The sequence below is a fragment of the Anabrus simplex genome, chromosome X (assembly GCF_040414725.1).
Source record: "Anabrus simplex isolate iqAnaSimp1 chromosome X, ASM4041472v1, whole genome shotgun sequence".
Lineage (NCBI taxonomy): Eukaryota > Metazoa > Arthropoda > Insecta > Orthoptera > Tettigoniidae > Anabrus > Anabrus simplex.
In genome coordinates this window covers 51,616,516-51,640,468 of record NC_090279.1, presented here as the reverse complement: position 1 = coordinate 51,640,468, position 23,953 = coordinate 51,616,516, and the positions used below count along the sequence as shown (strand labels likewise).

At 44.1% G+C, this 23,953-nt stretch overlaps 1 protein-coding gene across 1 annotated transcript; it reads right to left on the bottom strand.

Moving 5' to 3' along the window:
• Nucleotides 1-842: 842 nt before the first annotated feature.
• On the bottom strand, nt 843-23,890 carry LOC136886200 (CD209 antigen-like protein A). Its single transcript, XM_068230807.1, has 4 exons — nt 23,764-23,890; nt 20,927-21,022; nt 9,707-9,934; nt 843-998 (listed from the first exon to the last, which is right to left on the bottom strand). The coding sequence occupies exons 1-4, from the start codon at nt 23,888-23,890 to the stop codon at nt 853-855; spliced, it is 597 nt and encodes a 198-aa protein (XP_068086908.1). The 3' UTR covers nt 843-852.
• Nucleotides 23,891-23,953: the final 63 nt, after the last annotated feature.

The window sequence follows — 23,953 nt, the reverse complement described above, 5'->3', positions numbered from 1 at the left end:
ATTGCGGGGACTTAATGTCCCTCATGCGTTTTCCGGTTCGTGTATTAAGTTCAAAATCATGGAGATCTTTACTGAATGCTGCTCTGTTCGCAGTCGTTCCATCGCTGTACGTAGACTATCAGCTCTACATTTGAGCTCCAGAATGATGACGGTCCCTGAGTGAAGTGTCGAACGAGTCGAGAGACAGTAGAGAAAACCACAGTTGCACACTTCTATCAACAATGGCGTGAAACCTCAATGCCCACTACATATACCAGATGGCCTTGCATTTTATAAAAGAAGGTAACCCATTACATGTCTCATAACTTTGTTGTTTTAAAGGAAAGCTGAACGTTACGTGTCTGATGACCTTGCTGTTTTTAAAGGAAGGTAGAACATTATATATCTGGTGACCTTGATGTTTTTGAGGGAAGGTAAAACATTACATGTCTGATGACCTTGTTGTTTTTAAAGGAAGGCAGAACATTATATGTCTGGTGACCTTGTTACTTTTGAGGGAATGTAGATCATTACATGTCCGATGACCTTGTTGTTTTTGAGGGAAGGTAAAACATTACATGTCTGATGACCTTGTTGTTTTTAAAGGAAGGCAGAACATTATATGTCTGGTAACCTTGTTACTTTTGATGGAATGTAGAACATTACATGTCCGATGACCTTGATGTTTTAAAGAAAGGTAGAATATTAGATGTCTGATTACCTTGTTGTTTTTAGGGAAGGTAGAACATACACGACTGATGACCTCGCTGTTCTGAATAGTTTCCCTGTAGTTAGTGTTGAAACAGGAGAAAGAACGTCACGACTTATTTACAAGTATATTTATTATATATCAACACTGTACATGAGATCTGTTCACAGCGGGATCTCGCAGATGAAGGACCGGCGTTCTGCACAATTGTAGTTCCACAGCAGACCTATCTTGTTAGCAGCGGCGCACTTATCACCAGCTCTGTTATCCGGTGCACCAGGCCACCACCAACTGCTGAGAGCAGGCTCACCTGAAACACAGGACACAAGTGTCGTACACTCGATCCATAACACTTTACCTTTCTTCAGATTATCCCATTTATTTCCGAGGTCACTGGAACACCCCAGGCTCATTTTGGTTTTCGCCTCAGATTTGCGGCCAGATGGACTTCCTGACAACACGCGCATTTCTGGATGAAAATATCAACCCAGTATAGAGCGGGATTCGAACCTCAGCCTTCAGGACCCCCAGTGGATTTGGGAGTTAGAAGAGCATCCACGTTATCCCCTGTTTGCCGTAAGAGGACACTAAAAGGTCAACCACTGACTCTCACTTGAGACCGTGGTTTGACGACCACGGTTCCTCTAGCTGAGCCTGGCATTTTCCCCACTAAATTCTTGTCAGGCTCCTCTCTCTTATCTTTCTTGTGCGACCTCTCTGGGTCAACACTTGTTCTAGTCCGACACCGACGGCCTTGGGAGTCTTTCATAATCACGACCGTCGTGGGGCTTCTCTATCTTTCCGGTACCTTCAATTTTTAGAAGTGCCGGACCGCTTCTGATTGGTGTTAATAGAGGATGGTCTCCCAGTGGTATTCCTATTAAAACAATATTCACTGATGTTCTACTTGACTGCACTGTTAAGCCACCAGTAATCTTATTCTAAAAATAATTTCTATTGATGGCAACAACTTACCACGTGAGCGGTTCGTCAAACTGGTATTACATATTGCTATCATGAAGTCAACCAGGTCCGTGTAAATGAGATCGGAATATGTTCACAGATCCACGAATTTGAGCGATGTAAATTTTATCTACGCCTTTCACAGGCAGCTGAAGCACTTTGTGGAAATTTATAAAGAAGTCTTGAATGTTATCTCGTGCTCCAGTTTTCAATCCGATAACTTTGATGTTACGAAGGTGGTACTTCATATCGATACGCCGTGTGCTGCCAGTTGTACTCTATTACGTGCATTTCCACATTCTGTTCCGCTCTTCTGTATTGAATTGTATTCCCTATCGTTACGCACCGCGGTATTTCTATTCTGATTTGATGTACTTATTCTTACAATTCTATTAATAAATAGTCTGTCCCTTATAAGACACAGTCATCGCTTTCGGTATATTTTCAACATTTTCAAGTTTCGTAATGCTTATCCGTGTGTTTTGAGGTTGCGACAACATTGTTGTTTTATTTTCCCGATACGTACGACCCCGTGGGTAGGGACCATAGAATACATCCGTGGTATTCCCTGTCAATCGTAAGAGGATAACAAAATGCGCCCAAGGAGTTCTTCATTTTGGAGCGTTACTTAGTGACCGTGGGGAAGTTAGCTGAGTCCTGGCGTTACTTCCACATAATTTTGTCAGGCTCCTCACTTTCATCTATCCTTGTTTAACTCTCGTTCTTGTCCGACCAAGGCGATATTACATTTTCGATACCTGAGGAAACTTTCATCTCCCCCTTCCCTTTCTTTAGCCGATACCTTTATCTCTCGAAGTGTCGACCCTTTTCATTCTTTTGCTCCATTAGTGGATGGCTGCCCAATTTTAGTTCCTCATAAAATACAAACACCACCATACCACCACCCAATAACTGAAAATAGTAATAAGTAACAAATGCCGACATGAAATATTGACCGAGCTGCCTCAGAGACGATGAAGTCTTGTCGCTATAACGTACCACAGTAGTCCGAGTGATTGAATAGGCCAGAGAAGAAGTTGAAGTACATGCTGATGCTCCTCAAACCAAGATCAAATCCACTATGCCTGGAGCACTGTCGTCTGAAGAAGTAGTGGCACTGCCTTGTTATACATCTGTTGACCTAAAATGTCCACTTAGTAAGAATCGCGCCGTGCTGTCAGAAACTCACAACATTATAAACGACTAGTGCTGTACGACAAGTAATTGGAAATAAGAACCACACATGTTAATGTATTTATGAAACAAAAGACAGATAGTCGTTACCCCTGGAAGTACTGAACGCTGAAAGGCATAACAGTCTATAATGATAATGTATGTACGTATGTTACTAATCTTTAATACTTACTATGGAGATAACATGGTTTGCATTGTGCAAATGATCCATTCACTGAGAGATAGTATTTAACACTTAACAGTTCGAGATCTTGTAATGTGTAACTGGTGCCAATGATTCCCGTTTCCTCAGTAACTTTGTGTAAGGCAACAGAAGTGCCGTTGTAGCTATGTACATCTTCACACGAGGCAATCACTTCGCAGAAATGAGCGTCTGTCTATAACTGGGGAAACATTCTCATTATTTCAATATCGTCCTGAATGACAAACAAAATAGGGATTTAATACATAAAAGAACGGCCAAGGTATCCTCACAGCCACCGATCTGTAGCACTCGGCGTGCTGGTAGCACCTGGATATCGTAACGTGCCAGGCTGTGTTCCACTGAGTAACATCAGAGATTGACGAAACTATGCCCATCCCGATCTGTCACCCGTAGTGCACATTTTATAACAGACACAAACATATCTAAAGTCAATACAAACTACTGAACCACCCAAAAGTCAGCCAAAGTGAAGCGATGAGAATCATAATTGCGATGAACGAAATACTCAAAGGCACAGTGCAAAAATCACCCCCAGTGGAGTGATAGTGTCAGACTGTACTTGTTGGTGGCTGCAGGGAATACAGTGATGCGAAACTTGCAAGTCGCAGACTCAAAGAGAAACGGAGATTGTAGTAGCTGCAATAAGGAAGCTGAAAAGAGAGCACAGTGAGATTCACAACAAATTCGAGCACTTTCTTTTATTATAACTGAGAAGAAACGGGAAGGAGATGGCTTCAAATATCACAAAAAATTTGAAAATTCAAGCGCACCAGAAAGTAGAAACTGCTTCTGTAGTGTTCTCTTGCGATTCATGCAACAGGAGGAGTATCATTTGTCACACAAACTACACGAAGAGTCCTTGTTGGGTTCATGGTATTTCGTATTCTTGCATATTCTGTGGTGGTATCCACGTATCGCCAGGCTTCTCAGTGCAGAACGCACGTCGTGGTTTCCTTTTGTCCATCCTCTATCAATCATGGCATCTGTAGAGTGGAAATTCTCTTCTACATTCGTCCGCTTGTCTCGTCGGAGGGTCAATAATTATTTTCTTGGCTGGTTAAGTGACATCTCAAGTCCTCATTGAAGGAGGTTCATACGCAAGCCTTGAGGGCGCTTTCTTGCTATTCCGAGGGCTCATTTTAGGAAGCGGACTTTTACTTTTTCTATTGTCTCTAGAAATTCCCAGATCAGTTCCAAGTCGTACGTGATAATTGGTACTATTTTAGCGCTGAACAGAGTCATAGCTCTTATCGCTCTTTCCCTGATGTGGATCCTGTATGACGTTCCTGTTGTCTCTAGAGTTAGTCCTAAGTACTTGTTCCTAGTAACATCTTGTCTTCGGTCGGTAACCTGCCCCTCTTCGAAAAACCATATGTATACTTTTTCCAGGTTTATGACGAATTTGTTGTTTTCAGCTCAAATGCTCAGTTTTTTAAGGCTTCTTTAAGGTCATTATCGGTCTGCGAACCTAGGACCATGTCATGAGGATACATATAGAGCGACACCGATTTCAGATTTTCAATGGACTTTCTGCGTCAGATGTAGCAATGTTAAACAGGAGGGGACTAACTGGGTCACCTTGGAGTACTCCATTTGTTTGAAGGATTTCTTTTGATATACTTATCCCGTCGTTTATCGCTACATTGCTTTGTGGTAGGAGTTTCCTATGAGTTTTACAGTTGCCTTGTCTTCTGTCATGGGGTCCATACTGTTCCTGTCCAACATGTCGAATGTGAAGACTGTACAGTATTGGCCTATGGGGTGTCTTAAGCCGTCCAGATGTCTTCTGCCTGTGAAGGTGATCGTTTCCTTCTTTATCTAAATTGATACTCTTATATTTGATGGTCAGTGAAGTTCGTTTGTCCTTCTGATATTATAATCTAGAGCAATCCCTCAGTATAAGATTCAGTTGTCGCCTAGTCCTTTCCTTTATATAATGTCTTTATTCAGGATTTCCTCCAGTCCTCGGAGATTTTTCGCTTTGTAGACATTTGCTGAACAATAAGATCCATATATTTACAAGGTCTGATTGCGATGGTCTGAAGATGTGAGTACACTATTTACATCAATAATTTGAAAAACTCAAGTACAAAACACACCAAGTAGTTTTTCAACGGAGGTTTACGAACACTTGGTCTGTGTCCACTGTGAGATGCATTCGGTACTTTTCAAAATCTGGTTTCCGTTTTGTCCTTACAAGTCAGTTCTCAGCTCACACAATTGAGAACACCTCTCCCCACATCAGGAAGGCCATCCGGCTGTGTGTCTCAGGAGGATGTGATTACCAGACAAATGCTGTTTTATCACCAACGGAACTGATCATCGTCTATGAGTGCAAACTGTAAGAACAAGGCCACACATTCTACCAATCAGAAATGAGAAAGTCTGCGACAAAACACGGGACTGCGTTTCTGCACTTGAGACTGAGATAAATCAATATCTTGGAAGAATATGAAGTTCTGGCTCTGATGTAAATGAGACCTGGTAATCTGGCAATCTAAAAAGTTGCAGCTTGCTGCCTGTTAGAACTCTTAAATTCTGTAACGGCTCCTCCAACATTTTCACGTGTCAAAGTAAAGACATTCCCGCTCTGGCTCTGCTCAGTAATATCAGTCAAGGTGATAACGCTGGTACGCGTATCCTTCTAGCTAATTCACGGCGATATATATCCTGAAACAGAGACAGCATTTACGTACGATCTTCATCGTTCAAAACCGTTCGTTATATATAAAAATATTGTGTTCGAGACCATCTGAACGAGTAGCGAAAAGTACATGTTATTAGTGCAAATTGAAATATGGATATTGTAAGCATGTTTCTGGGCCCTGCCTCACGAATTACTTCAAGTGATTCGCAGAAAATAAGGAAATGTTTAGTAAGAAATCGGTAAAACACGACGTCAGCTATAAATAGAGATCGGAGTAGCTGACAGCTGCTGATGATTGGTAGTGTGTGTGAAAAAGAGAACAATAAAATATGACTACAGGCGGTACATTTAAACAGGAAGCGACGCATTCTTATTCACTCGGGCTGTTTGTCTACGAGCTTTACCTGTAATACTTATCGTCGCTCATGTGGGTCCTCTTCTCGCCATGAGTGTGTTGGTGATCAAGAAACACCCTGTACCTGCTAGTTGGTAGTGACACTTCTCACAACGAGAACTCCATGACGAGGATTTCTTATTAATTAGGATGTGCATCATTAAATGCAATTCACTTCCCCTACACGATGCAGGAGCATTCGCACCCGTTTCCCACGTGATCGACCATCTCATGGTGAGAAAATTTTCGAAGGCGTTTTCGACGGCTGCTTCGTTGTTGAACCTGTTTCGTGTCCAACCATGACCCCAGGGTACTGTTGTCGTGTGAGTGACTGCAGTCACGTCCTAGTACTTGAACTATGGGCAACGACTACGGGGACGTGTAAGTGGTACTGAGAGTCGGGAGTAGTATTGGGCACCTCGGACATATTCTGAGTCATGGTCCTCCTTGAGTCGGGAGTAATATTGGGCACCTCTGACATATTCTGAGTCATGGCCCTCCTTGAGTCGGGAGTAGTATTGGGCACCTCGGACATATTCTGAGTCATGGCCCTCCTTTAGTCGGGAGTAGTATTGGGCACCTCGGACATATTCTGAGCCATGGCCCTCCTTTGTGTCGGGAGTAGTATTGGGCACCTCGGACATATTCTGAGTCATGGCCCTCCTTTGTGTCGGGAGTAGTATTGGGCTCCTCGGACATATTCTGAGTCATGGTCCTCCTTGAGTCGGGAGTAGTATTGAGTATCTCGGACATATTCTGAGTCATGGCCCTCCTTGAGTCGGGAGTAGTATTGAGTATCTCCGACATATTCTGAGTCATGGCCCTCCTTGAGTGGGGAGTAGTATTGGGCACCTCGGACATATTCTGAGTCATGGACCTCCTTGAGTCGGGAGTAGTTTTGGGCACTTCGGACATATCCTGAGTCATGGACCTCCTTGAGTCGGGAGTAGTATTGAGCACCTCGGACATATTCTGAGTCATGGCCCTCCTTTAGTCGGGAGTAGTATTGGGCACCTCGGACATATTCTGAGTCATGCCCTCCTTGTGCTCAAGAGGCGAGGACTATACAATCAACCGTAGGTCGCTAACCTGTCAGAGGAGAGACTTTCACTTGGACTATGTTTAAGTAGATTAGCAGCCTGCTTCACAAAATTTACGGAGCTGAGAATATTTTAAGCAAGCATCCGGGATTAATAGATTTCCAATTCGTTTTGACAGTGCAGGATTCTTTGGAAGCAAAGAGGTGAAAGAAAAGGTATTCGATATTAATCTATCGACCCACAGTAATGGGGAAAAATAACAAGTAAAGTAGAAATGGGCGAGTTAGGAAGAGTTAGGAAATAATGATATTTCGGTAAGCGGAGATAATGAGGAAGGGATAGGAGAAAATCAAATGCTTTTTACAAGTGTTGATAAGGGATGTGCAGTGTGTGGGTTACCGAGGGAAAACGGAAATAAATAATGTTCTGAGTTAATCTGGTGAACTCATAGTACTTCCGAGGAAATCACGGTACAGGTGGAAGGAATGTAAGAGGAAATATTTTTCTTGACGTGAACAACCGAGCTCACAGAGTAATAAGGTGAGCCTGGAAAGTTAGAAAATATCCTTCTGATTTGACGAAAGCAGTAATTGCAGCTATCTGTAAGCAAGAGGACTGCTAGAACCATCAAGGTATTTCAACGACACTGATGATGGTGATTCCTTCGTGCACCGGGCAAGGTATTCACTAGTATTTTGGAGGGAGAAACCAATAAATTTTTTATGCTATGTTGGATGAGACCAGTGTGGTTTCAGACCTCAGAGGGGTTTTCATGGTCAAAACTTCAGTATTCGTCAGATAAGTAAAAAGTGCTATGATATGAATAGAAATTTGTGTTTATGTTTCGTAGATCTAGAGAAGGCATATGACAGAGTACTTCAGGGAAGGATGTCAGACACACTGGGAGAATATGGGGTTATGCCTAGATTAATGGGAGCAATAACACTCACTTATGTTGACATTGAAAGGTGATGGTACAACGAGTTCTTGATTCAAGGTACTTACAGGGGTGGGATATGGCTGCAATTTTCAATGTTGTTGTTCATAGTTTACAAGGATCATCTACTGGAAGGTTTAAAGCGCCAGGGATGCTGAAATGTCGTGTTAATGGCAGACAGAGCTGAAAGCCTGCAGTCTAATTTCTTGGAACTTAAAATAGGTGTAGTGAGTACGACATTAATATTGGCACTACCAAGAATAAAGGGGCTCCCTGGCCGAGGCGGTAAAGGTGCAATCGGTTCGCCCGGAAGGACGTGGGTTCGAATCCCCGTGAGAAAGTCGTAAAATTTGGGAAATGAGATTTCCACTTTCGGAGGTGCATATGGCCCTGAGGTTCACTCATCCTACACCAAAAATGAGTACCAGGTTAATTCTTGGGGGCAAAGGCGGCCGGCCGTAAAGCTAACCACTCTACCCCATCAAGTGCCGAGGTTACGAATAGTGGAAGCCTTTACCTTCACCACTCCCAGGGCCTTCATGGCCTGTATACAGATGTCTTTGCTTTTTTTTATTACCAAGAGTAAAGTCATGTCAGTGGGGAAGAAAGTTCCGAGAACTGAATGTCAGGTCGGAGATACAGAACTGGAACTTCTCCCAGGAAGCAAGGTGCAGCAAAATTAATGCAGTGAACTCTGGGATGAAACAGCCTGTTTTCAGGAAAACTTCGCTGTGTGGGAGTGCAAGCTCGGAGGACTCGGGATATCTCGTCCATACGTTAGTTGTAATATACGTTGAAATAATGAGAATGATGTCTGGAAACACCGGGTGGGAACAATGACAGGAAGGTATCCGGAATGAGAAGACAAATGCTAAGTTAGACATAATTTCCATGGATGAAGGGGTATTCCGGTGTTGGGGTTGCGTGAGATGAATGGAGGATGATGGGTTACCTGCGAGAATAACGGAGTCAGCCATCGAGGGTAAGAGCAGTAGAGGAGATCAGGACTCAGTTACTAATGACTTAAAGACAAGAGGTGTGGAACTAAACGAGGGCACAACATTCTATAATGATGATGTCCCTACCATGACCCCAGTGTGTCCTAATCTCTAGTTGTCATCCGTGATAAACCTGCACGTCTTGGTGCGGCACATAGCCTACTCCTGTCAAAGAACACCAAGAGGTCTGCTCAAGGATTAACGTCCCCATCCGACAGACGAATTTCCTCATACCTTCACTTCACGGGCCTTTCCCTTCATTTAGACATAACTAATAATATTCTCTTTATGTTCCAGTAACTACATTCGTATGGTTTGGGAGACGCCAACGTGCCGGAATTTTGTCCACCAGGATTTATTTTATGTGCCAGTAAATCTACCGATACGAGACTGTCGTACCACTGGACTGAGCGAGAATCGAACCTGCCAATGTGGTCTCAGAAGGCCAGCCCTCTACCGCCTGAGATTCTATGGGTAAGACTTATTCATTCTTCCCCTGATTATAGGCAATACGGTGTGGTCGTCAGCTAGTGACATCGCTAACTACAGCTAAATGTCGGCTTCTGTTGTTTAATATGACAAATGTCTTCCGTCCGACATTCGGTAATTCATGAGGAGAAGAGAGCTGGAGAGAACTCACCTTTCACAGACACCCAACGATCTTCACCTTCGGGCTTGTAAACTCCCATCCAGGGGTCCCAGTACCCCACACTCTTGTACATTGTAGGGAACACCTCGCTTCTCTCCCGTTCACTTTCCAATACCATGAGATCGCCTCCGTCTCTCTTGCACTGCTCCCTGGCGTCACTCCAGCTCTTTTCTTCACTGTACGTCTTATAACAGTTGAAACCTTCAAACAGTCGGTAACCTGTGGGCAGATAGAACATCACATTTAAATAGTTAGTTCACACTTTTATATTTTAGACCATCCTACGGGTGAAAATGACGATGCTTCATTATTTGTCCTTCTCTTTGATGCAAATCATAATCAGGAGACACCGTAGCGTACAGAAGTGAAGTTAATGAGGTGAAGTGAAGGACGTGAGGTACGACAGCGGAAAAGGAGAGGGTGAAACGCGGTGCCGACATGCAGCCTACTTCGGTCATAAAGCAGCAAGCGATTTGCTCATGGCTCAACTTCGCCCTCGCTCTAAATGAGCAATGTGGTGAGGTTTGTAATGAATCCAAGCTTTTGCAATCTACCAGCACCTCTCCCACCCGGCTGGCCAACATTGTGATGGTGAAAATTGTTTCGACCAACAGGCGGACCAGTGCTTCTATCTACGTGATAAACTGATTTGTGCAGTTTATATCAGGAGCTGGATCGTTCGGAGTATTTTCGAGATGATTTAGCTGTCTTGGAGATGTGAAAAATGAATAATCAACAAGATCACCGTCGTATTTCCTGTACTTGGTCATGGATACTTAAATATGTGTGGCGCGTCTGGAAATGCCCAGTTTTCTGCTGAGTAACATGGATTGGAAATTGGACATATTGGATTCTTTATGTTGCCGGATATTCCTAACGATTTCCATAACGCTTTATTCTACTGGCTACCATGTGACTTGAAACCAAGGATTCTTACACCCTCCTGCTCTTATTGTATGATGATATGAATTAGAATGTTTGCAATTATATCACCAGGGGTGACGTTCAGTCTAGCATGCATTGCCTTGGGCTGGATCCAGCTGTACAGACAAGGAATGAACGCCACGAACCTACTACGATGGCGTAGCAGGGGGAGAGGTGATACTCCCACGTGGCGCGTCCCAGGTGGCGGATATGGGCGTCCTAACCGGCTTGCCGGCGGACTTGAGGGAAATGAAATACCTCTCGCGGACCAAACACACTACCCCCTGCGGGTGGGGGACGCACATGCAGAATACACCCGCGGTATCCCCTGCCTGTCGTAAGAGGCGATAAAAAGGGGCGACCTTGGCGCGGACATGGATTGCGGTTTAGTATAACGTGATGGACCTCCTGTGGATGGGAGAGGCTGAATACATCCATAGGTAATCCCTGCCTGTCGTAGAAGGCGACTTAAAGGGTCATGTGGCCATGGTCCCCTCTTTATTTATTATTATTTTTCCGAGGGTCAGATGTAGACCATTCAAAATTTTGATGTGCGTGCTGCCCGGAGACGAGCCTCTTACGCGTGCGATTACGCCCAAAAGCCCGCAACTGTCCACCCAGGACCATTGCGTGGTGGGAGCGCCATGTACCTTGGCAGTAGTATCCGCCTGACAACACAGGTCCCCGCACAGCCGAATGCAAGAAGGACATATTATTATTAATTATTTTTAATTTTTTCTCCATATTTAGTGATCTGTACACGCTATGGGGTACATGCTATTGCGGGTGACTGGAGGAAGGGAGTCTTAGTGCTCATTGCCTCAGTCATCCCGTATTAGGCATCGTCCAACATCGGATCCCGGGCAGTACCTGCTATGACCAGGTGGGTATTGCCTTGGCTGCTTGGTTCGGCTACAGAGACCCTGATCGGAGTGGGTGGCATTCGGGGAGGATGCTATCGGGCATGGCTTCCAAACGAAGTCGGCTCTCTCAAGGTGGTCCCCCACCTAAGTCTTTAACTTTTGCTTCCCTGAGAGGTTCAACTCCCTGGGAACATGCGCAGCGTGAAGGAATGGGATCCAGCTTCCCTAGGTTTCTGGTCGCTACCAGGACCGATGGGCACGATTTTAAGCTGGTGAAGTCGATTCTTTTTAGTAGGCACATCGAAGGCGTCTATGGCGAACTGGAGGAACTTAGGAAAATGCGCAACGGTAGATTGCTTCTAAAGACTCGTACAGCACTGCAAGCTGTTCAGTTGCTTAAGTGCGAGCACTTTGGCGAAATCCTCGTCAAAGTGGAGGAGCATAAGTGCTTGAAGCTGGTTCGCGGAGTCATCTTTCACCGCGACCTTATTTTGAACACTGACGACGAGTTGATGGAAGACAAGAAGAACCGTGGCGTGACACACGTCCAGCGCATTACGCGCAAGGTCAACGGTGAAGACGTTGCCACTGGTGCCTTCATTGTATCTTTCAAGTTGTCAGTGTTACCAGAGAAAGTCAAGGTAACAACTTATCGTTGCGATGTGAGGCCGTACATCCCGCCTCCTATGCGATGCTATCAATGCCAGCGATTCGGACATATGGTATCTGCTGTTCGAATCAGGCTGTATGTGGTACATGTGGACGAGTAGCTCACGGCGCGGAGGAGTGCACAACTCCATACAAGTGCACTAACTGCTCCGGTTTGCATTCTCCTCGGGATCGGAATTGTCCGACATACCTGAGTGAGAAGAAGATCCAGGAGATCAAGACCCTGGATGGTCTTTCCTACCAGGAAGCGCGCCGTAAGTTTAATTCTACGAATACACCTGCCCGTACACTTGACTATAGCTTGATAGCTCAGAGTCTTCCAGGTTCGTCATTTACAACCTCGACACCTGTCCAGACCGCTGCGCCCAAGGCGACTGTTGCTGCTCCCAGCAACGTCGCAAAGAGTCAAAGCTCGAGGGGGCGGGGACCACCCCACCTTCGACCAACCAGAAGTCTGTGCAGGCTGGTAGTTCCCAGCCTGCACAGCAAGGGGAGAAGACTAAAGTCTTCTCCCCCTAGGAGGTCGACGAAAGTCGTGCCCCAGCCGGCGGAGGCAGCATCGTCGACCAGGGCTGGGAAACCATCTCCCAGCCCGTCTAAACTCGAAAAGAAGAAGGGGAAGAAGAGCGCCCGTGCTGAGCGCTCTCGGACTTTCCCTGCGAAGGAGAAGTCATGCCCCCTCCTGAGGGGTATGAGTCTGCGCCGGGAGGTACTCCTGCTCCCAAACCGGCGCGCTCTCCTCGTAGGGGACCCCCTCGCCCCCGAAAAGCGTCGAAGTTCTGGGCGGCATCCCTGCCATCTTTTGATGACGGGATGGATGTCGCGCTGTCCTCTACATCTACGGATGTAGATGTAGATAGTGTTTAGGCTTACGAGCATTTTTTCGCTCATAACATAACACTCCTTTTATAGTCCACACTATGGCACTGTTACAGTGGAATTGTAACGGTTATGACAGGCATCTTGCTGAGTTACGTCAGCTCATTAGTGAGTACGCAGCGAGTATAGTCTGTATTCAGGAGACCAACTTCAGACCTGGTCATCATACGGTCTTGAGAAATTTCAGACTATACTCGACAGAACGGTACTATGCTCCGGTGGTGTTGGCATTTTTGTACGTTCTGATACCTACAGCGAAGAGGCTCCATTAAGAACGCCCCTCGAGGCTGTAGCTGTTCGCGTTCCGCTGCCTGTCATAACAACAGTGTGTAATGTTTATTTTCCACCAGGTCACGCTCTTAACATAACTGATGTCACTGATCTTATAGATCAGCTTCCTCCTCCCTTCTTCTTGTTGGGAGATTTTAACGCTTATCACCCCATCTGGGACTCTGAGACGCCTTGCCCCAGGGGGAGAGAGCTGGAAACATTAGTAACAAAGCTGGATTTATTTATTTTGAACACGGGGGAACCAACTCACTTTAGTGTGCGTCACGGCACATATTCTCGCATAGACGTAAGTCTATGCAGCCGAACGTTGGTTCCACTGTTTTGGTGGCATACACACGATGATCTCTGTGACAGTGACCATTTTCCCATCATTCTTACTTTGATGAACCAAAAGTCCGTCGAGGCTCCCCCTCGATGGATTTTGAAACATGCTGATTGGCCAAAGTACTCATCGTTAGCTGCCTTTAACGATGATATCAGGCAGACCGTCGGCGAGGAAATAACTTACATCACCCGAGTTATTCTTGCTGCTGCTGAGGAGTCCATTCTGTTCTACTCGGGGACTCCTCACCGAAAGCTCGTTCCTTGGTGGAACGAAGAAATAGCAGCAGCTATCAAAGAACGCCGTCGCGCTCACAAACGTTACCGTAGACAGCCTACTGCGGCCAACTTGGTAACATTCAAGAAACTCCGCGCTAAGGCGCGAGTTCTTATTCGTCAAAGTAAGAAGGCTTCATGGGAGAGATATGTGTCGTCTATGACGTCACATACTCCATCATCTCAAGTGTTGACTAAGCTTCGACGTATTTCGGGTATCCAAGGATCATCTTCTGTACCGGGAATTTCCATTGCAGGCAATATTGTCACTGAATCCCTCCTGATTGCTGACCATTTAGCCAGTCATTTCGCAGATGTATCTGGTTCCGGGAATTACCATCCTGATTTCCTCGCTGTGAAGCGAGAGGCAGAACATCATCACCTTAGTTTTGCCTCTCAAGCTTCAGAGGACTACAACGTGCCCTTTACGGAGTGGGAACTCCGCAGCGCCCTAGCGCTTTGCAAGGACACGTCTCCTGGACCGGACAACATCCACAACCAGATGTTGAAGCACCTTAGTGATGATAGTCTACTCTATCTCCTTCGTGTGTTCAACCATATCTGGCTGGAGGGTGATTTTCCGTCTCAGTGGCGAGAGGGCATAGTCATTCCTGTCCTCAAGCCTGACAAAGATCCTAAGTATGCAGGAAGTTACAGGCCGATTTGTCTTACCAACTGCCTGTGTAAACTATTTGAGAGGATGGTAAATCGCTGACTCATGTGGTGTCTGGAGAAACAAGGACTATTGTCCGAATACCAGTGTGGTTTTCGAGCCCCTCGATCCACCACTGACCACTTCGTCCGCCTGGAGAGCTCTATCCAGGATGCGTTTCTCCGTAAACAGCACTTGGTAGCTGTTTTCTTTGACTTAGAGAAGGCCTACGACACCGCATGGCGATATGGTATCCTTTCAGTCCTGCATCAATGGAGATTCCGAGGTAACTTGCCGGTATTTATTGCGAATTTTTTGTCCCTCCGTCTATTCCGTGTCCGAGCAGGGAGGACATATTCGCAATATCACGTTCAGGAAAATGGAGTCCCACAGGGATCGGTCCTTAGTGTCACGATGTTCGCGATTGCCATAAACGGTATTGTCGATGCTGCTGGTCCAGCAGTAATACCGTCGCTATATGTGGACTATAGGTCGTGCAGTATGGCAGTCGCAGAGCGACAATTACAGCAAGCTATTAGGAGGGTGGAGAAGTGGACCTTAGAACATGGCTTTCGGTTTTCTGCCGCAAAGACCTCCGTTGTCCACTTTTGTCGTCAACGTACTCTTCACCCACATCCTGAGCTTTATCTAGGAAATGTCATTCTTCCAGTTGTTGACACCTACCGATTCCTTGGGCTCCTTTTTGACAGTAAATTATCGTGGGAGCCACACGTGCGGGAGCTAAAAGTGCAATGCACCAAGAGGCTCAACCTCTTGAAGATTCTTAGCAGCACTAATTGGGGAGCTGACCACGTGGTGCTCCTGCGATTCTATCGGGCACACATTTTATCCCGGTTAGACTACGGCAGTGCAGCATATGGCTCCGCAAGACCAAGCGTTCTTGCGAAGCTGAACAGTATCCACCACAGCGGGGTTAGGTTGGCGACGGGAGCTTTTCGTACAAGCCCCATCGCTAGCCTGCTTGCTGAGTCTGGTGTGCCGCCTTTACACCTGAGGCGCCAGCAACTCCTACTTACGTATGCTGCAAATTTGCGACAGATGCCACTTCATCCGAGCTATCCCTGCGTGTTCAACAATGGCAACCGTTTGTTGTACGCTGCTTACCCTCGTGCGACGCGGCCGGTTGGGATACGCTTTGATAGCAGTTATGAATTATTTGACGTACCTTCGATTCCTTGCCTTGTCAGACAACCAAGTGTGGTACCTCCGTGGGTTGTACGACGACCTGAAATCATCCTGGATTTACACACTGGCCCGAAAGGAGACACGGACCCTTCGATTATCGGAGGCTCTACCTGTCCGTTGTTGGCTGCTATCCAGGTTCAGTCGTCGTTTACACGGATGGTTCAAGGACAGATGCGTTCGTTGTCGGAAATGATCGGTTTCTTTTTGCTCTCCCGGAAACCTGTAGTGTGTACACAGCGGAGCTTTATGCTATCTGTGGAGCTCTGCGGTACGCACTGTACAATGAACGCCGACACTTTCTCGTGTGTACTGACTCCTTGAGCTCGCTCCAGTCTATTGATACCTGTTTCACTCGGCACCCTCTGGTGCAGCGGATCCAGGACCTGCTGGCCGGGTGTTCGGATGCCGGGACCAGAATCACATAGGCATAGAGGGAAACGAGTTAGCATATCAGGCTGCCAAGGAGGCAGTTACACTGCCCCCGTTGCCTTTCAAGGTTCCAGCAAGTGATATTCGCTCTCAGCTGAGACATCTGGTTATGTCTCATTGGGAGATGGAGTGGCAGGCCATCCCACTTCCCAATAAGCTGAGAGCGATAAAAGGAACAACGAAGGTATGGAGGACTTCCCTTCGGGCTTCGCGGAGGGAAGCCGTGGTATTATGTCGCCTTCGGATCGGCCACGGTATCTTGACGCACTCCCATCTACTGAAAGGAGAACCCCCTCCGGTGTGTACCTGCGGCGACCATCTTACCGTGGTACACATCCTTACGGAGTGTGTGGACCTGGTCGATCTGCGCCGTAGTCTTAACCTTCCGAGTACAATCTCCCTTATCTTGCGAGATGACGAGCAGTCAGCAGACCTCGTCATCCGCTTTATGAGGGATAGCGGTCTGTTTTATCGTGTGTGATAATGTCCTTTGTCCTAGTGTTGTTTATGTCAGTTGCGCTTTTATCACATTGACTTCATTTTAGTTTGTGTTGCGCGTAAATTATGTGTTAATATCTGTACTACTGGGCAATGCCTTATTCCTTCGTTTTCCTGTATTTTCTCTTATTTTAATAGAACATAAGGCATTGCGTATTAGATCCACTGAATGTTTTAATCTCACCCTCATTTTTCTTCATCACCATTCTTTTTTAACTCTAGTCAGTGGATACTTTTTAATTTTTTAACTTCATGTCTCATGTCATTCATTTCGTTCCATTAGGGGCCGATGACCTTCGATGTTAGGCCCCTTAAAACAACAAGCATCATCATCATCTAAGGAATGAACGTGAAATCAGATAAATGCTCCGTAATAAGAAAACCTTTTACTTGTAATGATTGAGAGGTAAACACGCTTCCTTCTGTAAGCTTTAGCTCGTGTAATATCAACGTTCATGCTCCTTCTTCCACTAAACATTTACACTATGTTAGCAGTAGCACGATCATTTACGCCATAAGGTCATTTATGGACCTTCACTAGATTTCTCAAATGAGCTTCGGAAGGCAAAGTGGCGGTACGTGGTGATGATTAAGCGGTGCCGAAAACCACTGGGAGATTTTGCTTTAAAAGAAGAGAATCTAAGACAATGCATTCCATTCTTATCATTCAGATGAAATTTGTTTTACATTGTATAGAATATAATTTTCTTTTCTTGTTGATTTATGTTCAGATTCGGGATTTTATGGAGACATCTGTCCGCGTGGATTGCCCCTTCTCTGGAGAGTTACGTTTCCTAACTGTCCTCGGGAGAAATTTCATTGATCTCCGTAAACTACTTTACTTTTATTAAGAAGTAATGCTGAAAATTAATATCACAAATGAAAAAATTATGAGTCAGCTTTGTGCCCTTTCCTCGGACAGCCTTCTCCCACTGATCTCTTTAGAGGATCTAAATAAATGACTACCTGAAGATGATCGGTTATGTGTACGAAATAGGTGGACATGTTACGGCACTGTCTTCAAGCGCAGTAAGACACAACGCAAGTCGCAATATGTATTAATGACTTCCTCTTGAATTTAGTTGCATTCCCCCTGTTTTGTTGCCACCTCCATTTGCTTACTATTAATAACTTTGGAGCCACCTAAATCTACATTAATCATTCATTAGAGGGGACTTTCTACATCGTACAATGTTTAGTCAAAGCTAGATCAGCCTACAACTGTAACTGCAAAGTTTCTACTACGTAGGCAGTAGAACCACTAGAATGTGGTCCACATTGCATTTCACAAGTCTGAACGACATATTACTAACTTCATCAATTGTACAACTTTTGGTTAAATTACCCGCGACATTATTTTGAAATATTTTAAAAGTTAAATCTCAGCGATTGGCAACACTGCATTTATGAGGATTTCTACCTCATTACGCCTTGATTAGTCACAAAATGCAGCTTTTTAGTGTTGGCCTGCGAGGACCATGTTATACATTAATGTGGAATAAACGAGCACTTAAAGAAAACAGGAGCACACATGACAGTCAGTGAAACTGAGAACATCAGCACTGATCAACGGCATCCACGCATTGGAAGAACCGTCGTTCTCAGGTCGAATTATAATAATACTGTTAAAGAGAACAAAGGCCAAGTCATATCGTCTTAGAATGCCCTAAACCCGCACATATTGTGCCACTCATCGGAACCGCATCCTCAGTTGTACGAAATAAAGTATCAGGGTTCTGTGATAGGGTAAATGTGACTTTAGGGTCCTCACAAAGGATAATTCTCTTTAGGGAGATGTAAACAGTTATACGCGTAACGTTATGTTCACTGAAAAATGAGATGTAAGAGAAGTTGTAGCAATTACAAGTTTCGTTCCATTCGTTCACATACGAATTAAGTCAGAAAATGAAATTCTGAGAAAAACACGATCAAAGTTTTAGAATCTCTGCCAAACGAATACGCATATATACCGGCTATTATTTTGAAGTTATATCACTAGTATAATTATTTCCTAGGGTTAGTAGGTATTTACTTTAACTCGAAACATTGTTTATTTAGTACATATATTTAATCACAAAAGACACGTCAAACCTATGTTCCGAGTTAATGTGTGTTTGCTCTAATTCTTAACTGCATATTTTATCTAAAAGAATTTCAAAGCATAACACAATGCACTTCTGCAGTAGGACATTCACATTTACTTCCTTTTTCAGTGCATGAAATAACGAACCACTAAAATAGATTTTAAAACGTTATAGAGATATTGGTTTGTAAATGATATATCATACAGATTCAGTGTTCACTACAAAGTGATTCATTTCCTCCACTGTCACTTACATATTCCTCTAAGTCACTAAAGTCATCTACAACTTTCCTCAACCACTCTTATTTTTCAGGAGTCATAAATTTGAGCAGGGACAAAATGTCATTCTTTTTTACCAACTTCAGTCCAGGAGGCAACACATTAAGTTTAAATACTCTTTACGTTCAATAAGAGTTATTTTATTTGAGAAAACGTTAGACGGCTGTGATTATAGGCCACTGTAAGTTTCACATGATAAACAGCTGAATATCACCTGCAAGGAACATCATGGTTGGCCATGAAAAAGGGCTTTGATACCACACGCCATGTTCTCCAGAGTAACAACTTAAACACCATATTGGAATACTTGCCTCTAGCTCCATCTAGGATCGTCGGGGATAATCTAATTTTTGTGGATATTAAAACAGACATCGGGGATTCGCAATTCATAGTGGGTAGGCTAACAACTTACAAAGGATAATAGTGGAAGTGATTGTTAGTTGCAGTCCTGTGAGATGCTATGTCCATATCTCATCGCGGAGACGTTACAGGAGGAACAAAGCAGTCATTTTACCTTTCTGATAGCGCAGCAAAAGGGAGACGTCATTAACAACGGGTTTCGTTATTTTTCAGTCACAGTGTTTTACTGTACCGAAGTTCACATTCTGTCCGTTTTAAGCCCCGTAGTGTAGTGGTTAACGCAATTACTTGCAATTCAAGTGTGCCTATGCTTTGAGAAATGTAATGCTGGCAGGACTGCGGATATCTAGTTAAATATGGTCACCTCCATTAGGAGTGCTTCTGAAAAGAACTGCAAGGACACGAGTTCCCATTACTTACCATAAGCATAATCATTCTGTCACTTTCTCCCGGAGAAATTATCATTTCAACACCATTATGTGAACTGAGCCGTAAATTCTTGGAGAGGACTTGTATTCCATTGCAATCTGCTGTTCGAGTGCTAGTAAATAAATACATGGAGTCAGCAGCTGCCTTACATCATCTAGAAGCTGAGGAGAGAAACGAGCCTACATCCAGAGTTCAGCACATCATGGGGGCTGTTTGCTAGGTTGTGGATATATTGCATTTCACTTGGAAACTGAAAGTAAGGAAGTATGGATCCCTGGTGGTTCCTATGGAGTAGTTTTTGATTGTTTTCCTCCCATACAACACGACAGAAACTCAGATAACGTCACCCTAGGAAAGTGCCATAAACGTGTAAAAGGTACTAAATGTACACACACAGATATTTGTCTCGTGCAAAACCGAGGAGCCACGGAATCACCTTGACGGATGTCGAACCCACGACCTCTCTAATAAAAGCCTACAGTTGTGATAGTGGGGGCTACGATACGTCGCTCAGCTATGGAACACTCACCGGGTCTCGACTTCACTTCGGACACTCTCGTTTCTCTTCCTATAACAAGTTTATCACATTCTCTTTACTCGTGCACTCGTTCTGCAGACTGCTGCACCAAGCAAACACCTACACAGTAACTACAAGGTGAGCACTTTGTCTGTGGAACGTTTGTATTGTGGGAAGTTCGTAGGTCGTGGAGTGTAAAGTTCTCGCCTGGTTAGAAAAAAATACTATTTACTTATATATCATGTCAATGAATGGCGAATTGAAAATCTCTACGTTTATTTTCTACTTATGTTTGATCCCTCCATAAATATTGCGTGGAAAATGGTCGAAGAGATTTGTTTTTAAGATTTTTCTGTGTTTACACTTATCTTCGTTTACTCTTCCCATCGAAGGAAAATTATTCATATGTACGAATTAGATCATTTCTTGATAGAATGAGTGGTTTCTGTTCAAATAGGGTGAGAGCCATAAATGAATATTCTCCAAGAGAGACATGTCCCTCTTACACCACTGACGGATGATCTCCTTAACTCACCTGAGTGACGGCATGAAATTGGCTTTGTAGTAGTAGTTGTAGCTCGTGTAGTAGTGGAAGTTGTGACTGGCTCCATAATTTGAGTCGTGGAGTTACCTAAAAAAACGCACAAAATAATTAATTTCTGGTAAACAATAATCCTAAAAATCTATCAGAGTCTGTATAAATAAAATCGGGACAGAATTATTTCACGGTCACAGCAATGTCTGATTCAAAATACGGTTATGTATAAAAACAGGTCTGTACCAAGTTTTGGTAAAAGTATGTGCTCCTCTCATGGTGTAAAGATTTGTTGTCATCGTGTGGAACATTACTCTTTATGACAATGCGGCTCCAGACAGGTGTATTTTGTTTTTCTTATCATTCTTGAAGGTGAAAGGAGGTTTCATTTCGACTTAGATCCTTATACACAGAATGAAAATCTCAAAAACCTATAAGGTTTATTTTGATGGCAAATGAAGGTAATTTCAGTTGATATCACTACATATTGCTGTATTTTCAAAGCTGGGTTATACAGCAACGGGCATATTGTATCTTAGTTCTCTTTCACTCAGGGCATTCATTCGAGATGTCAGCTTTACCGAGAGTAACGTTGGTTTTACAGCAAGATCTAGATCTTCTCACTAAATGATGTACAAGTATAACATCGAAAACTTTATATTCGGTGTAACCTGAAAGAAAATGGGAACATAAATTTCCGACTTCTGAGCTGAGGAAATGTCTCTAACTAATAGGACATGGTTCGCTGGTGGTGACGTGTATTAGAAGTCTTCCGTAGGAGAGTCACGTGTGAACCATTCTGTTTGGAACACAGCTAACAGTGGTCTGCTCCTCCTGTCCTGCAGTAATGAGCAGAAAACCGTATGAACTGTCACTTGGTGAGGGAACTCTTACAAATAGGTACCATCCCAGCATTCACCGAGCAGTGAGATTTAAGGCTCTCCCACAACTTAGTGTTGATTACGGATACCCAGAATGCTACAAACAAGAAACATTCTTAGATTTTCATCCGTCAAAGGAATTTATAATTTTCGAAACAGTCCGAGTACCATATTGAAACCTTCCTCGTTGTTTGGAAGTCAGGGAAAGCTTAAAGTGAGAGGAAATTATAAATCTTACTCAACACGTTTAGTTTCGGTAGAGTGGTCTTACAGGAGACGAGAAGAAGGTCTCTGCTCATTTCAAACTTCTGGGTAGAGAAGTTCAGGGACGAAGGGATAAAAATATGCCAGGAAGATTCCTCGCTCATCTTTATCCACAAAAGGAAAAAGAAATCGAAACTGTCACCAAAAGAAAGGCAAGAGCTACAACGAACAGGAAAATGAAGGACTCCCTACGCCAAGAGACCAATGCAGGTCCACCTCTCTCTGTCAATTACTATTAATCTACATACTGACTTTTTCACTTCAATCACATTATTCTCTCTGTCGTTACCCACATCGCTGATTTTCTGATCAAATATTTCCTCGCCTGCATCAATCTATCCATAATGTAGAGTTTGAGGGATGTTCCACCATTCAACACATTGCAATTATTGGTTAAACGTCAACACGGAAATGAAGATCATAACTTATGATCAATCTATCCATGTCAGTACACCACGAAAATATCACTTCTTGAACACATTTTTCAACTTTAACTTTTTGATAGATAATAAAATATTCTTTCATCCGTATAAATACTGCCCTCATATCCATTACATCCTATCTGTACAATAAACACTCCAGTTCCGGAAGAAATTTCCGCATCATTACGTCACTTCCTAGACACGATCCAACTCCTTGTATAACATGTGGTAAATAAATATCTACTGCATTGTCTCTGTACACTCACGTCCTCGGCATATCTCTTATAAACAAACCCCTGACGACACACACACACATCTCACTCCCAGTCTCACACATACCTACTCCTTCGTTTCATTTTAAGTACCCCTTCACTCAATGTCCCTCCTAGAATGTATCCCACTAATAATAATAATCTTATCTCCCTTCACCTTCATTACAACACCCTACCCTACGTCGGTAGTTATTCTTGCTTGTCGTACGTTGTTCGTACCAACATTTAAACTACCACACAATCCTTATCCTCCTCTTTCGTCGATCTCTGACTTTCTCTACCTTGGTTCCCTTTCCTCCACGCAGTTCTCCCGGGCCTGACTATAGTGTCCTCAATGACCAGAGCTTCGACCCCTTCCACCTCATTAGATCCCCTCCCATACTACTCTCCCTAATCTTATTTGATGTTCGCAGATCCTACTTCATCCTCCATTTTCTCCTTCCCGTGATCCTGTTGCACGCCCTCTACGTTTCCCTTTTCTCCAATCTCCCTACTTCCTGTAACACTTTCATTTCCCCCTCTTTCCCTCTGTGTTTTACCAGCGGTGCCTCACGGATACCCTAGTGAAAACTCCCCTTGACTTGATCCCTTTTCCCTCAGTTTCCTTCCCCTGAAAGAGTTAGCGTACCTGTCTTTCAGAACTTCCCCTCCCACCGCTCCTTGTACATTGTTCCTGTTCTTCGTCAAAAGCCTAAGCTTATCCCATATCGCCCTCCAGTCACCTGCTCTTCGTTTGTGCTATGGTCGTCCAATCTCACCTTAAGCTCCGTAGTGTAACGGTTAGCGCAATTACTTGCAATTCAAGTCTGCCCATGCTTTCTTCCCACTGCTTTGAGAAACTTAATATTGGCAGGACTGCAGGTATGCAGTTAAATATACTCACCTCCATTAGGAGTGCTGCTGGAATGAACTGCACGCCCTCAAGGCAAGGACACGAGTTTCCATTACTTACCTTAAGCATTCTTCTGTAACCCCACATTTTAAAGGCCTCTACTCACTTTCTCTGCCTAGCATGATGCTATCCCATGCAGTCTCTCGTTTCAGACAAATACTTCCACAAACGACGGCCTGAATAGTATATTCATGGTGAGTAGAAGGTTTCGTCCTGCTAGCTTCTCCTGTCATTGGTTATTCTACTTCCTAGTTCCCCAAATTCCTCCACCTCCTTAATCAGTACAACTCCTAGTC

Excerpts from the sequence above, each read along its gene's own strand:
- LOC136886200 (XM_068230807.1), bottom strand. The coding sequence starts at position 23,890 with ATGACAGGAGAAGCTAGCAGGACGAAACCTTCTACTCACCATGAATAT. Across the intron at positions 9,935-20,926 it reads AATTTCATGCCGTCACTCAG|GTTACCGACTGTTTGAAGGT; the intron begins GTGAGTTAAGGA and ends ATCTGCCCACAG. Across the intron at positions 999-9,706 it reads TCGTTGGGTGTCTGTGAAAG|GTGAGCCTGCTCTCAGCAGT; the intron begins GTGAGTTCTCTC and ends CCTGTGTTTCAG.